This window comes from Bombyx mandarina, chromosome 04 (genome assembly GCF_030267445.1).
Source record: "Bombyx mandarina strain Sakado chromosome 04, ASM3026744v2".
Classification (NCBI taxonomy): domain Eukaryota; kingdom Metazoa; phylum Arthropoda; class Insecta; order Lepidoptera; family Bombycidae; genus Bombyx; species Bombyx mandarina.
This window is the reverse complement of record NC_143211.1, coordinates 3,568,673-3,585,332: the sequence shown is the minus strand read 5'-3', so window position 1 is coordinate 3,585,332 and position 16,660 is coordinate 3,568,673. Positions and strand designations below refer to the sequence as shown.

At 42.8% G+C, this 16,660-nt stretch overlaps 1 protein-coding gene across 1 annotated transcript in view; it reads right to left on the bottom strand.

The window, feature by feature from the left end:
* Positions 1-743: 743 nt before the first annotated feature.
* LOC114249136 (tribbles homolog 2) overlaps positions 744-16,660 on the bottom strand; it is a 35,000-nt gene continuing 19,083 nt past the window's right edge. The window contains exons 4-5 of the mRNA XM_028182609.2: positions 3,226-3,417; positions 744-2,286 (exon numbers count right to left, since the gene is read on the bottom strand). Of these exons, the coding sequence (XP_028038410.1) occupies positions 2,040-2,286; positions 3,226-3,417 (439 nt within the window). The 3' untranslated portion in view covers positions 744-2,039. The remainder of the gene's footprint in view (positions 2,287-3,225; positions 3,418-16,660) is intronic.

The window sequence follows — 16,660 nt, the reverse complement described above, 5'->3', positions numbered from 1 at the left end:
AGAAGTGCGTCTTTTAAAAAAAGTACTATTATCACATCGACTTTCATAAAAAAACAAATAATACTATTAGAACATTTAAATGTCTAATACAAATATTAAGCACCTAACTACACTTTAGTTGCTAAAGATGTGCTGACAGGCACACAATCGTAGCTAGTATTCATCGGACCACACATGATGATGTGAATGACCTGATGACAGGAGATCGAAATGTCAAATTTATTGCAGTTTCTCGTGCCTATGAACGCATTTTGTAACTATTTTTATATAGATACTCGTTTTTATATCACGTGATTCCATGAAAAAATAGCTTCGTTTTTTTTATTGTATTGGAGTAGAGCATCAGGAGGATACCCCCTAGGACTTATTCCATACCCCAACCGGTATTCTGAAGCTTCTCACTTATGTTTTTTTTTTATAGCTTAGATGGGTGGACGAGCTCACAGCCCACCTGGTGTTAAGTGGTTACTGGAGCCCATAGACATCTATAACGTAAATGCGCCACCCACCTTGAGATATAAGTTCTAAGGTCTCAAGTATAGTTACAACGGCTGCCCCACCCTTCAAACCAAAACGCATTACTGCTTCACGGCAGAATTTTTTTTAACTTGTCTGCGGATTTTGAATTACGGAACGGTCAAATCCCTCGATACGAGTGCACTGGACATCTAATTCTTTAGGCTGTGACGACTTTACTATGAATTAGGGACAGGGTATAACGTAGGTATTCAGAATTAAAGCACTTTTGTAATATTTTTTTCAATTATTTAATTCCCTCTATCATTCTTGCTTTTTTTTTACGATTATCCTTAAATTATCTTAAGTCTATTTACAATTGGTATAAATTAGAGTAGTTAAAGTATATTTTACATCGTATCGCTACTATTGTACAGTACTTTTTCAACAAAGACTGACCGAATTTTTGAAACTGAACCCAGAGACGTAAATAAAAAAAAAAAACAAAGTAAAATGATTAAAAAAACACGAATGATGTTAACAATAAAATAAAAAAAAACGTACGAGTCCGTTAAATGATTGCGAAATAAACGTAACTGATCATGAACATAATTAACAAAGTATGAAAACATCACAAAAAAAAAACTCAACACTAGGTACCGTGTAGAGATAATGATTTAAGATAACTAATGCCGCCATAGCGCCTTCACTATTCAAACAACAATAAATTAAGTTTATTTATTTATTTATCCATTTATTTAATTAAATACATGGCACTGACCGCTTACTGTTACCATTCTAGGTACCTGGTGATGTGTAGGTTACAATGTATACAATGATTTGCAACAGAATAATAATTTCGAACGCTGAATCGCCGATTAATCAACAACGTTTATATAAATTAAGAAAAAAAAACCATAAACAATAATATTTAATTTAAAAAAAATTATATAAACCTAAGATGATGGAAGCAACTGTAACGTTGTGAAAACAAAAGAACTAAGTATCACTTCTGCGCGCAACAACATAATGGCAATCGTGTATAATCGCTAAATAACATCGGTGGAGATCATAATTACACGACATAACTATATATAAATTACAAAATATACATAGGTAATTTACCTAATACTAGAACGACAACTTCAATGCAATATACCCATTTATATTGATGTGAAATTGTAAGGATCGCGTCGCGCTCGCGAGGCCAGCGATGATGTGACGCAGGAGCCGACAGAGGGCTCCACGTGGACGGGGGGCGGCCCCTTCGCACTACCGCCGGGGGACGCGAGCCGCGGCGGTTCTCAACCATCGTTCGAGCTTCCACTTAATAAATAGAGAGGAGCAGTCGCGGGCCAGCCGCTCTGGCGCTCCATCGCGGGAGACCAGGGTCATTGTTAACAGTTCAAAAAAATGTTTATGTTTTGTAATAATCGAATAAATTAAATATCTCCCGTCAAGGTGAAAACACGAAAATATTGTTTGCGAGTACCCTGGTTGACCCTAATTCATAAATACAGCCCACGTTTGTATCTTGTCGGGGCTTGTCGGGGCGGGTCGTGGCGTAGCGTGGCGGGGCGTCACTAGAGACAGTCGGGCACGAGGCGGTCGAGCGCGGCGGCGGCGCGCGGCGGCAGCTCGTTGCGGGGGTCCCGCGCCAGCCAGGGGTGTCGCAGCACCGCCGCCGCGCTCAGCCGCTCGCCCGCCTCCCGACGGAGCAACGACCTGATCAGGCACTTGCCGCGCGACGACAAACACTCCGGCACCACGAAGAAGCCCCGCGATATCTTCGCGAACAGCGACGCGTGCTCGGAGTCGTTGAACGGATACCTGTAACGGACGAGTTTACGTTAATTATGTTGAGAAGTATTTATTAGTTGTGTGATCGATTAAAACAAGGACAGTATTGGATATCACCGAGGGCATATAAGAGAACACTTCATACTATTATAGTCTTCAAATTTTAGAGAAAAGTGTGAAAACCTCGCATAAATAGGGTGATATTTACTAGAATAAAGGCAATATTCGTCTTTCGTACAAGTGCGAAACTAATAATGGCTTGATTAAATTAAAAGGGCCGCCATTGAAAAAAAAGATCCCCCAATTATCTTCCGCGTTTAAAAAACGATGAGATGTTCGGAAAATGCTTATCTTTTACAAAAAGGAAACAACATTAACGTCGAGATTCCGGTGTCTCGCTTCGATTCGGCCCTTATCTATTTCTCTGATCACTCATGGAAGGCACATGTGCGAAAACAAAAAACCCAGGTAAGACGTAGGAACCCTTCCGGCGACAGGTGATGCCGCCGATTGGGGCCGAATCCGGACTTTCGAATGTAAATTACGGGTGCGAGTCAGAAAAAAGCAGAAAACAAAGGATCGCGAGCGGCAGGTGCGGGCGGGGTCGGCAACGTCTTCGCCACATGACCGCGGCAGGTGCGGCGAAGATTTCACGAGCCTCATTTATATGTGTGTGATATAATTGTGAGCCGTTGGCGCGTAACGGCCGACAGGTGATCCACCCCCCCGCCGACGTCGCCAACGGTCGCCGCGACCCTTCGCTTTGTGATCTCGAAAAACGGTAAGTCCCACGCTCGGCAGGTGAAGACGCCCACCCTGCACCCTTAATTATGCACGTTTAATTACACTAACCCACATATTGGTAGAGTAGGGAAATTAAATTATGCGACCTGTCTCGCTGGTGTTAGAAGGGGGCGAATTCTGTTTCATAAGACCCTACGCTATGATTGGTAAGATATGGATGCGTACCTTCCGACGAGCATGGTGTAGAGTATGACGCCGAGCGACCACATATCAGCGGCCTTGCCCGAATACGTTCTGTGCGCTTTGAGGATCTCAGGCGACACGTAGGCGGGACACCCTCGCTTATCTTGAAGTAAATCTTCCTCCGGATCGTCGAGGACGACCGCGTCTTCTAATGATTCTAATTTTAAAGTCGTCCTGTAACAAAAAGAAAGACAAATTAGTGTTTTTGCAGGCATTTTTTTAAATGAAAAACAACATCCTGTTTCCCTTTATTCCTCATGTATAAATTAATCTGGACTTAGGAGCGTGCGTTCAAGCCGACGCTATTAAGAGTTTCAATCGGATTTTCAATAACGTCGTCCTTAATAATTTTCAAAGGGTGCTTGTGATTATGCTCACTCGTTAACATTAGGTGTTAACTAGCTTTCAAGCACGAACGTTAAGATACCGCTTCACCAAAAGGCTCTCGGGTGCATTGCGATTTTATTATGTTTACTAAAACCGACAAAGTGCCGAGCGTGTTGCAAAACGTTATCTGCATTTGTCGCATGCGGTGTGTATGCAACAATAATGTCATGTAAATAATTACAGAACGAAACGTAAAGCTGCATCGTGATGCAATTGGTTTTTGTTTCATCATGGTGCGGGCTTTGGGCGCACCGTGCGCGACCTCGTGTTCCACGGTACGGCCGCATCGTTACGAAATATATATTTAATGCACGCTTCGAAACTGTACCACCAGCCCTGTCTTGCAGTCTAACGTGATCTAAGGAGACAGTGACCACCGTTGCAGACCAAGAACTACGGTGTATTGTAAGAGCAAAAAAAACCGAAAATGTTTATGTTTCTGGCTATGAATGAAAACACCGCTGAATGGACGGGTTCCGGTGACTAAAAAAAAATATAACGTTCGATATTTTTAGATCGGTCCGTGTCTTCGGGAGGCGGACGTACTGCGTTCACAGGTGCTTCAAGTTTATTATGAGACCTAAGATAGATGTTATGAAACATGACGTGTGTGTAATGTGAGTTTCAATGCGTCCGTTTCAAAACTGAAAGCAATATTACAGGTTTCAAACAAATACTTACAACACCTACTCGTTGCGGCCTCTGCTGTTTGACAAACGGCTGTGAGTGCACGCAATAATTGACGAAGCCTACTCCAAGTGCAAAGACTCCAAAACGAATTAATACGTTTATTAATTGAAACGCAATTTCGATGTTTGAATATGCAATTTCGAAAAGGGCACATGTCGCATATTTTGTCAAATACGTTTTTTCATATATACATGTAGTTTTGAGGCTTACCTACACCCATTTTACAATAATTCCAGTAATTTTCAATTGCTAATTAACACTAAAATATATCTCAAAAGGTAATATTTTAAATTTTACACCGCTTTAGAAAATAATCAGTTTTTTTCATTTCCTGAACATTTTACATTTTCAGAGATGTGCCCTTTTCGGAATTGCATATTCAGTTACAAGATAAACAACGATAAATATATTTCACGTCGCGTCGTGACAATATGGAGCGGCTGGCTACTGCTAAAGGTTACTCTCGTTAAGACTGTCGCAACGACTTGTTAGTTATCCGACGAGAAATTTCATGCGAACGCTTTCGATAGTGTTTGGAGCTTTCGATTTGTAACGCAACGACGCCGTTCGCGACTGGGCACGTGCTTCGACCGCCCACTGATCGCTTTGTGCCGCAATTAGGATTTAAATGCGCGATTTTTATGATGAATCAAAGGTCGCCATTGTCCTGGGAGCCAAGATTTTTCGTAATTAACCAGTGAACGGTACCCGGCCGGTGCGTCGTCCTCGTGCCCATTTAGGTCTCGCCGCCGCGTAACTGATCCTAATTAAATCCCTACAACGACAAGGCTAAGTGCGATGCCTGCAGTTGCAATCGATTCTAATTTCGCAACGTGTAAATAAGTTATACAGTGTCGTAATTCGGTCGGAAGGTTGGCCGGATTTCCGAGCGTGTTCCGAGCGGTGGCCTCCAAGGATTCTCGGCGGTGTCTCGGACGCGAGCCACGGTTCTGGCGAAAGGACAACCGACTAATTTACGCAACGTCGCATTACGCGTGAGCAGTGTGCGCTTAGTGCGAGTTTTTTAACGTTCTCGATAGCGTAAAAGTTAACCCAATTTTGTATGCAGTTGGAACAGTGTCCCTAGCGGCAAACGTATGCAAACGATCCCGTTCCATACAAATATGAGCTAACTTTTACGCTATGAGAACGTACAAAAAAACTCGCACTAAGCACACAGGGCTCCTATACGAGGTTCGTTTCGTCTCGATAACTCACACGCCGCGTTGGCGTTCACTCTAAGGATAAGTCTTATATCGAATTCGATCGTGAGCTCATGACGTACCAGAAATTTTAACAGTCTCTATTACTAAACTGACTCACGTTCGCAGCTTCGCAACTCGTGTTAACGAAATATTTTGACGAAATTACACGTTTCTGAGTGTGTAACGTGCGCTATAACATTTCTTGGTCAAGTTTGAATCAAGATGCTATTACAATAGTAATAATAGCGGAGAACGTTAAATCAAAATCGATTTTATTAGACATATAAGGTTATTGTTTGTTAATTCGAGACATCGACCGGTAGTATCGGTCTTAGTGTGGGAGAATCGCCTACAATTAGCGGGATGCGGCCTAATTGTTTCGCAATCGCCGTCATTGCTCAACTCAACCCTGACAATTTCGTAACAAACAATGGCGGTCGCAGCGCAGATGCACCACACATGCATGCACTTCCTGCTCGACTTTATATCGCCGCGTGACGTAAATTCTTGTGCAATAGCGAGGGAAGTCTTCGCAGCGCGGATCACATACGAACCGATCTGATGTGTCAGTTCGAACGCGAATTGCGAAAGGCCGTATTTTAATAGCTATGTCAACAATGTACAATTGAATGTTTGCTGTGATATTGGTCGTTCTCGAACTCCATGGTGCGGCGGTGCGTTAGTCATAGGTTTTGTAAGCCGCATTGTAGGGACGCGTGTGATGTCGCAAGCGCACTGCTCGGTTGCCACACAACAGAGATGCCGCCGGGATACGTTGGGAAACCATCCCGACCATGTCCAATTATATGTCTGTTCGGATGGCGCAACGCCGCTCTAATATATTAAAAACGTACATTATTGCTCATAAACATGTACTCAGAGTTTTTTTTTTTAGTAAAGAACAAAAACTCTTCACGGTTTTTATTTATTTATTAACGTAAAATTACAACTTTGTGCTACGTTATCGCGGAAACATAATTATATATTTTATACAAATAAATTGCTTTTGGATTTACGTACTTAATGCCTATAGTTAGCTAGACTGTGGCACAGTTCACTTTATCAGCGCCGCGCGATAAAGCAATTCGAGCCCAGTTTTGAAACTAGCGCCTGGGCTGCTTGCGAAAACGCTAATGTGAGGCATCGATTGCGAAATTTATTTTAGTTTTAATATCGAACACAATCGAACTCATTGCGGTGTGACGCGGCGTGCGCCTGTGACATTTGCGGCATCACGCCGATGAAGTAAGGATATCGAGTAGCGCAACCCGACTGCGGGCCGTATTTGGAAGGCGGGCGACGTCCGCACACCGGCGGCTGTGTGTCACAATGCCGTGGATTATGAGTCGCGTTGCGATATGGCGTGTTGCAAGTTCGGGCGGCGGTCCAAGCGCCGCCGAAATAATCCTGTGTTGCAACGCACAGACTGCGGAACGGGCGCCACTCCAGAGTCCGTTGCGCAAATCGCCTTCGGGCCGTGCATCGCGTCTACGTATTGCAGTCGATGGCGCGCATTGACGTTCACGAATCGTGCCCTACCGTTCGATGACCCGCGATCGAAATGCGTGAATTGCGCAATCGAAGAAAGCAAAAACCATCCGAAATCACGCTGAATTCCGATTCGAGTTGCAATTACACAGTTACGTGCGAACGCGGTAAATCTGACGAGCGGTCGACTTTCTAACGGCGGGGTCGGTGTACGCGGCCGTGTGTCGCAATAATTTCTCCGAGCGTCGCGAACGAAGAAAGCGCGATCCCGGAGGCGTTTTGCAATCGCACGCCGCTGACACTGACGCGGCAGATGGAGATGCCGGTAGAAAGCGTTCGTCGACCCGCGACACCAATCGGCCCGACCGCAATACGCCACTTACAGCAGATGCGTTAACGAGATTCCTGGATTCTCTTGAGACCGCAAAGGCACGAGTCATTACGGTAGTGTTCTGCGTGTGATTGGGCAAGTGGGCCTAGGCTTGCGCAAGCGCCGATAACCGTGTCGCATGTCACACTCGTGAAACACTTCCGTTCGTTGACTCCTTCCCGATATAAATGCGTTGTCCGTTTCGAAATACTTTCGCCGCCCGACATAACGCACGTGTGTTGCCACCGAGCCGTGTAAGACCACCCGTTCTTAAACTACCCTTCATCTTCGCCGGCAAATTATTGGAAAATCTGCAGTAAATGTTGAAGTTCCACCTCATGTCATAGCAGTTGCGTTAAACGTTATCTCATTCGTTACAAATTTTGTAAACATTTTTTTTCCTGTTAACACAACAATAAAGTTATGACCGTTGATTTATTTTTTTGTTGTTGTAAAAGATTGCACCAGGATTCGTAACGCGACCGGCTCACCGGCATGTTTTCGTATTCACTTTCATAATTACGTTACGTTTCAGACCGACTTTCCAGAGTTGGGAAATAGCGAGTAAAAAGCTGGAGCTCCCACATCGGGGGGACGGGTAATCGCACATCACAGGCGTTACGGCACACCGTTGCGTATGGCAAAAAGTGCGATCATTACGCGACGCTCTCGCGATTGGTTGCAAACAGAACTCTTTAAATGACGACAGCGTGATTTAGTTCGCTCTTATGTAATCACGTACTGAGCTACGGCGGGCAGGGTTTATCGGGCGCATTGTGTGCAGCACCTGGCGACAGGTGTGCGGGAGCTTGTTTCGCAGACGCGACGTCGTTCGAAAAGAGCAGCTGATTTGTCGCCCAGCAGATGCGGTCTAGATCGGTCGAGAAATAAAGAGAATCAACATCCGCCACTCCCGCACAGTTTCCGCCGCCGCATACGCTCGACCGGAATAATCCACGTTTGTTTCGTTCTGCAAACGCTTGGCCCTTTTTTCTGTGCGGAAGTGCAAAGAGGGCGAGATGAATACGCTGGCTTTGTTTGAATATTTAAAGCTTCATAATTGGATTTCCTCCAACGGGATGATTGTCGTAAGGGAATGCAATAAGCGAATGTAACTAGAACGACGATTAATCACGAAAGCTGGGCTGGTCGGTCGGTCGGATCGACGCAAGAGCTTGCGATATGTAGCTAGTTGAGTATTGCAAACCGCAGGCAAAGCAATAGCGGGCCGCATTACCGAAACGGTTGGTAAACAGTATTGAATCTTGCGAACCGATGACGCAAATATATGGAAAACAGTAATGAGACAAAGCTTTGTTTTACAGCTGATTTATATGCGTGCTGACGGGCCAAGGTATCCGAAATGACTGTGGTAATCCTTACGGCGTTTTGTAATGGCGTACGAAGGATTTGCAAAAGCGATTTGCAAATACGCCGCAGTGCATTACCGAGCGCCCCTCGTGCTCCATTTCATAATGAGATTTGCACAATTCTCGGTACTTAGGTTCGCTTCATGGCCATATATTACGATTAGTTTTCATTTAACAGAACCAATGTTGTTAATCCTAGAAATAAATACATATTAGTTTCTCGTCGGATCTTCTCAATGGGTCGCGATTCCGATCCGGTAGTAGATTCAGCGAAGCCCTGCTCTTGTTAGGATTAGTGTTAGCAATTCTTTCAGAGCCCGTGAGTTGCTAACGGTTCGCGCGAAGTTGGAATACCAGGCTACCATCGATTAGGTAGGGACAACAAAAAAAACAAAGATATAACATCGTCGATTTGTCAACGTTTTAAACAGACAATAAGCACAATGCGCTCATACGTAAGTACAAAAGGCAGGAAAGAATGACGCGGGACAGTTTCGAGAACTCAGAATAAATGATGTTGCGATTTAGACTTACGAAATGCATTTTGCTTCGTGATTGCGCGAACGCGTGGGACGACAAAATGGGATTAATCATGTTTACGTTTCGGCTAAACTGTACCTAATGCTGATTCAGCCTTATTCTTAAAAGAAAATTTTCGCAAAAAACGTTCCAAATTTGGCAATACGTTCCGGAGATAACTATTAATGTCCTGATAAACATTTTGAATAAGCCGTAGAGCGCAGACGACAGGTAACAAGTGTTTATCGCAAAAAAAAAACATATCAATATTTTATTTCTTATCTTATCAATGGAAAGAAGACCTGAAAAACATTCATGGTTTGTTTGTTTGAATTTTTAAGCAAATATTTTGTAACACGAAAATGAATCTTCATATTTTGGCTTGGGATCTTGCGAAAATATTCGATTTGTTAACGAACTCGCCAATATTCACATTTATACAGAACTTGTTCATTAATCACCGTATATTGTTGAGTAATTTCTCGAATTAAAACTTGGACTTTTTAGGAAACTTAGAAACATAACATGAGACGCTAAAATTTGTTTGATTATATTGCATCGGATTATTTTGATTAGTATAATACGTATAATGGAAAGAAACAACAAAAGTAAAATTATATTAATTTGTTTACATAATATTACATGCGATTTTTAATTTATAACACAGAAAATTATAATTAGCCGATACTAAGTTATAATGCACTTCAGACTTGAATGCGTGTGTACTTATATACTAAGAATGATTTAATCGATAAAAAAACGATATAGTGAAATAGCCTGTATTCTTTTAGCGAACAATAAAACCCTAACAGTATGTTTAGGCTCTCAGCGTAAGTACACTTGCGTATCGCGATCATTATCGGTACACAATCGTTAGAGGAAGGAACGAAACTGGGGTCCGTGCGATCCATTGACGTTTTACCTAGGTATGCACGATCGAAGCGATAAGACACGTATGCTGTTCACTGCGCGCTCATAAAGCAGAATTATATTCGATGACGTCACGATACATTGGCTCGTCAGCGGACACTCCGAAAACCTGTGCCTCATTTAGGTAAACGTAATATTTTATGACATTGGAGAAAGTTGACAGCTGTCACTAGAGTCGCACTAGTAAGTAGTAAGGGGACCGCCTTACGAGATTCCCGCATCGCAAAAACACGCTGTAAAACGTGTTTCGAACGTAAACAGAACGAGGAAAACGTAAGTTATGCGAATAGTGTATTTTCGAAGTTTGTAAATAAACATTGTAATAAAAAAAAACAAAAATATCGGCGAGTCCTGAACTCGTTTGTACCGTTGCTTCCCTGAAACGGCTCCGAATGAGTCGAACGCAAACGAGTTCCGATCGGTATCGATTACACGGAGAAATTTACAATTTCACGTGCGCACGAATCGCCCACCGCGGCTCACGTAGTTCACGTATCGATATCAAATCGTTGTAATTGTTGCTAATCGATATCGTAAAAGTTCAGAGGCCTTTCGAATGAAGAATTTCAACCACCGTACGATTGTGTGAATCGTGAACGTGGATCGCATACGGTCCGAGCGATCGCGGTTGATAAACAAACGGGCTTCTAAGATTCGCGGACGTTGCCCTTTGTGCTTTCATCGCGCGAGGATTACACAGTCTAGATGTATGGATGGGTTGGTTACGCGAACCCACCGCTTCCAGGCTCCGCTATGTGGGACACGAAACAGTGGTGCTTTCACATCGGTTCGTATACCGTTCGGCAAAATGTTTCTAGGTCGATGAAAGTATCGTCGCTACGACGAGTGAACGCGGCAGCCACATACCAAGCCATGATGCATCAGACACCAATATTTTCTATCTGTTCATTGGCTCAATGGCTGTCAATCGTAAAGCATGCTTGCTTCGCGACTTAAATTCTCAAAGACGCTCGACTTTAGAGATGTGGAAATGTTTGATCGATTATGCCCGACAAATGTTCTAGAACATAGTTAGATAGAGTATGTGATAAATGTAAAAATAAATGAGCTCTCAATGTTGCGAGATGACGAGGCACGTAGTAGGTGGTAATACTGTATACAACATATTAATTTTTTTGTTTGCGTTTTGACTGTGATACGATGAGATCATTAAAGGATCAATGTTCGCTGCCACAAATACCGAAGCAGTGAACAACATACCTACTCAGGAGTGCCGGTCGGCGAGGCCGTTAACCTCACGGTGTTTTTTTTTTGTTTTCTCTCACTAAACGAAATAACGCAATTTGGAAAGTGCGGAAATGGTATTTTCTAAACCGAATCACACGGTCAGTTATTATATCACTTTCAGGCTATCTCGTTCACGGATGCAACGCCAGGGGGGGAGGTCAGTGAACTTGCGAAACTCACCTGCCGCAGACGAGGGGAGTGCAATTAATTTTAGTGACGTAACCGAAAGAAAGCACGGAAACTGTTGAAATTAATGAATCGATATCCATCCGATCAGAAATTACAATTAGATTTTGAAATTGGAATCCGGCTCATTCTAAATTCGAATGGATGGAAGTCGGCTTGCACAACAACGGCGACGCAGCGGAAGAGAGTGCGGTCCAAACAGCACATTGCGGTGATGCAATAAAGAAAGTGCGGAACTGAAGTAGGTTTTCTAACGCGGTGAACGTACTCGGCCATTAGCATTGTATCATTCACGCTCGCAGGCTTTGATGGAGAGGCTCGGCGGACGATGACCTCAACGGTGTCAGAGGGGGCGTGCCCGTTTTTAGCGATGATCATGATACAATTTGCATCTGGTATCGTAAAGAGAGCTAAACTATGCCATGACATCAGTGGGGATGCGTTACACAGCGGCCCGGCGACGTTACATCAAACTGTTGCTGTATTGGAGAATGCAATGGGGTTAGGTAATGAGTGTTGTCACACTTGTTTGTTGCAATTACTTATTTTTACGTAATTCGTGTAGTCAAAGGAAATGTTAATAATTCTTTTTAATTTGTGCATAATTAATAATAATAGTTCATAATTTAAAAACGAGTTTTCGGTGGGTACTCGTCGAATAACTCAACTTTATACAGTTAATGTTTTTTTTTTTATTAACACCGTCGAAATGAAATTTGATTCGTTTAAAAAAAACGGCAATCGTATGAATAATTTAAATTGACAAAAAGAGGAAAAAAAACTCGCTAATATAGATATATCAGGTTGGGTGAGTGCGACTGCGGCACGCGGGGCTTCGCGTTGACAATGAATGGCAAAGCACCGTTGTACTTGACCCAGTATTCCGACCGTCACGCCCGGCCGGTGCAATGTTGACGTTCGATTGATGGCATGCATGAGACTCTGACTGCCCCAACAATAATCACTTCTCACGTTAAAACGCTGCGTAATCATTATATTTCGTGCATAATAAAATTAGCCGGCCAGATGAATAGCGATGGTTTTGATAACTCCGACATTGACGCACTGACCTAGTTGGCTGAGCTCGGTCGATTTCTTTGCGCCAACCGAATAATGTATTAGTGTTCGGTTTACCGCCCTATCAAATTCCGTGGATCGTTATGATCTCACTCCCGAAATTCGATCGATGCGTTCATTTATAGTTCACCAATTGAATCGTTCATTAGTTCATTTGTCAAACACAAAACCACGACGAATTATTTTATCTGTACACGTTTAGGGCGCACTGCCCGTAGGTACGAGTTGATGTTGAAATGCATACAAAGTATCTCGCAAGCGTTTTCCGATACACATTTGTTAGCTGCTAGATGTTGGAGTATAATATTTGTGTCATTGCGCAAGGTCACACCTGCGGTACCACACCGGTCGTGTAGTACCGGATAGCTTTCGCACTGTATTTTTATTCTCATTTTAAATATCATTATGCATTTAAAAAAAAAAAGAAGCTTAATCCAATTGTAAACAAGAAATGTTTAGTTAAAGCGGCTGCAGCGCTTGAGGCAGCGGCGACCGGCGGCCGACAAGCGCACTCGTAATCATCCAAGTGGGTTAAGGTTCTACCAAGGATTTATTGCGGCAAGTCTCCGCTCCGAAACGCCGAGCGTTGGTTACTATGAGCTAACTGCACGCCCGGTTCCGCTGCATTTATCCATTAACAAACTTTTGTAATTCGAACGTTTTTAATATATTATATTCGCTGCGCCACGCAGAGGTTACGAAGCGTCTCCCTTTAGACTCTGGATTGGTGTGATTTTTTCCGTTCTTCACGATGACCATTGCATTCACTGTCAGTGACAGGTAAGATGGGCGGACAAAGCCGGCGACATCTTTTGTTTAATTAGTGCGACACAAACAAATGTAACTTGATCAGTAGGGGTGTCCCTTTGTGGTTCGTCGTGCCCCAGAGAGTGCTGCGTGCGCATTCGCCGAAAACAAACGGGTAAATAGTTTCAAAACGATCCAGATGTATTTCAAAAGCGGTAACACACAAACTGTTTAGCAATTGCACGGTCGAATATTACGAAACTCGTATCGTATCGCAGCGTCCGGACCACTCGATTAATTGTTCCTATCCTATAGCGTTCGATTCTTTTGTTTTACGATACACATACGCTGTATGTAGCTGCTGAGCTCTTGAAAGTCCCCGTGAACGTTGTTTTGTTTACATCAATCGTGATTTGCATATCGATTTTCTTAACGATTATTCGGATTTTTTTTAAACAATCGTAATTATCGTTCGAGTGGTCTGACAACTTTTGGCAATATATCGTTGCTTATTTAAAACTTTGACCTCGGATTATTGGACTATTTGAATAGTGTCATGAAAACGCGGCATTCATTTATGACCATTTTAAAAATGTGCGTTGGTGGATGTTATATTTTGCGGTGTCACGGTGTCGAATGAGCAATGTGTCCTCCCGATCCACTAACGGTGCTTTTAGGTATTTCAAGCACCGGTCATCGTTCTCGTCGAACCCGTCGCTTGCGACGAAGAGCTCGGCGAGTAAACTAACCCACAGACACAGCCCACTGAGTTTCTCACCGGATCTTCTCAGTCGGTCTCGTTTCCGATCCGGCGGTAGATTCTGCGAAACACTGCTCTTGCCAGGGTCAGTGTTAGCAATTTTGCCAGTTTGAGCCCCGTGAGCTACTCGTCCGGTAACGCTGATATAGCCTCCAAAGGCCATCAGCAAATGTAGGCAAAAAAAGCCATATGATGGATGCGAGCACCATATGAGCTGTAGCTTGTATAGATGTGCAGGCGGCGTGGCAGATGTGCGAGCGCGCATTGTCCGCACAACAAAGGCAGGTAGGTAGAAATACTCTACACATTAACGCACCGTGTGCTCCGTGTCACTTTTTCATATCAAGATACGCGTTTTACGTAAAAATCCCAAAAAAAAAAACCTTTAATCCGTCCGAAGCAGATGGTCGAGCACATGTCCACACACAAAAAAATATTAACGTATTGATTTTATACCAACAATGCGTTCGAGTTTTGGGTTCGAAACGAAATGAGTATACCACGGTGCGTAACTACAGTGAATTAATTTACAATAGTTTCAATTTATTACGAAAGAGAGAAAACGGTTTTCGATCCCAGTTATCAGAATTAATAGCGGCGTAAGTCAATTTACTCGCGTTCGCGTAACATCCTGACGCATTCGGAGCCGCGCTGAGGTTACATCGGACTGCTAACAATATAATAAGAACGGACAAACATCTGCCGCGGACGAATATAACAAAAACAAAGGCTCGCTCGTGAAAAGGCTAGGTAGGGATTACGAATGTCGAAGAAAGGAACGTTCGAAAAAAACGGCAAATATTGACCTCGCGGCAGATGTCGAAACCCAAACTACGGGCTGGCTGTGACTGCATTTGAATAAACACCGCCTCTTGATACCAACTAAACTCTGTTGACCTTACTATGTATCGAATATCAAACGATGCTAGTGTTGAGTGCATAGAGTCGTCATCAGGTGTCCAAACAGACTCTACATTATTTATGTACTACTCAAAGATATGATGTATTGAATTAAGGAAAAAAAAGACTTGTGAGAAACAAGATTAGAATAAAACTTCGAATTATTGCAGAATTGTTTTTTTTTTTTCTAATAAATTTATGAGAGTAATGAAAAACGATTGCAACAAAAAAAAATATAAAGAGGAAAGATTTGTTTGTTTGTATTGAATAGGCTCCGAAACTGCTGAACCGATTTGAAAAATTCTTTCACTGTTTGGAAGCTACATTATTCCCGAGTGACATAGGCTATAATACTTTTTGAAAAAAATTTAGAATCCTTACTATAACTCCAGTAATGTAACCCAAGGTGTAAAGAAATTACCTAAAATATTCTTTACATCGCATGCCCTGCGAAAACTATTCATGATAGAATAAAATAATGTACTACGACTTTATAGAACACATTACTATTCACAAAAAGTGTCGCGACAGCATATGTCTAACTATTATAGCTATTCCGTAATAAGTGTTATTTTATTTTTAAAAGTATAACAACGTTAAATATCGTTGAAATTTTTGTTAAAGACCCGAGCGGAGCCGGACCGGCTGGCATACATATATACGGCGACTTTCTGAATGCACCCGGGAACACGAAAAAGTACCTTATTTTCAATTCGGAGTGCTATTATTAAATATGACAGACAGGTCACCGGTAAGAAGTTCATTGTTCGTAATCGAACGTCGAACACGTGCGTCCACAGGTAAAGATCTCGCATGTGCAATTCATTGTTACCAAAACCTTCTTTTTTTTCGGTATGAATGTTTGCACAATGCTCGGTATCTTCCAACACCGACCCATCATCGATTCGGTTACTGAAGGTACGTATTATAAATCACGCGTAGGAGGGGGACGACAATGGCTGTATTTGTTTACTTGCACATCTGTTCGAGACAGGGACGGGATTGGCAACAAAAACGCTTGTATTGTCGCTGCGTCAGGTAATTGTTGAAAGATTAACCCGATACGGTGCGACAATGCAATTAGAATAGGAGACCTTTGGGTTCTATCCGAACGTTTGAACTTCAAGAGAGAAGTGAGTGATACGGTATGCTTAGTGCGAGTTTTTTAACGTTCTCGATAGCGTAAAAGTTAGCCCAGTTTTGTATGCAGTTGGAACAGCGCCCCTAGCGGCAAACGTAGGCAAACGATCACATTCCATACACAAATATAAGCTAACTTTTACGCTATCGAGCACGTTAAAAAACTCGCACTAAGCACACTGTTTGTCATACAGTAACGTGCGCAGTATTGCGGCATAAGTTCGACCTTACATATCGTTATCAACGCGTGATAACGAGATTGTTTGTGACCTTTAAATGTTGATTAGACGTCTTTATTTTCGTGATAACAGGCAGACCAATGACCGTTCGGGATCCCGAATTCGAAACATTATCGGTATTCAACTCCCGTTGCGTTTCCGTGGGGAGAAATTAATTCGAC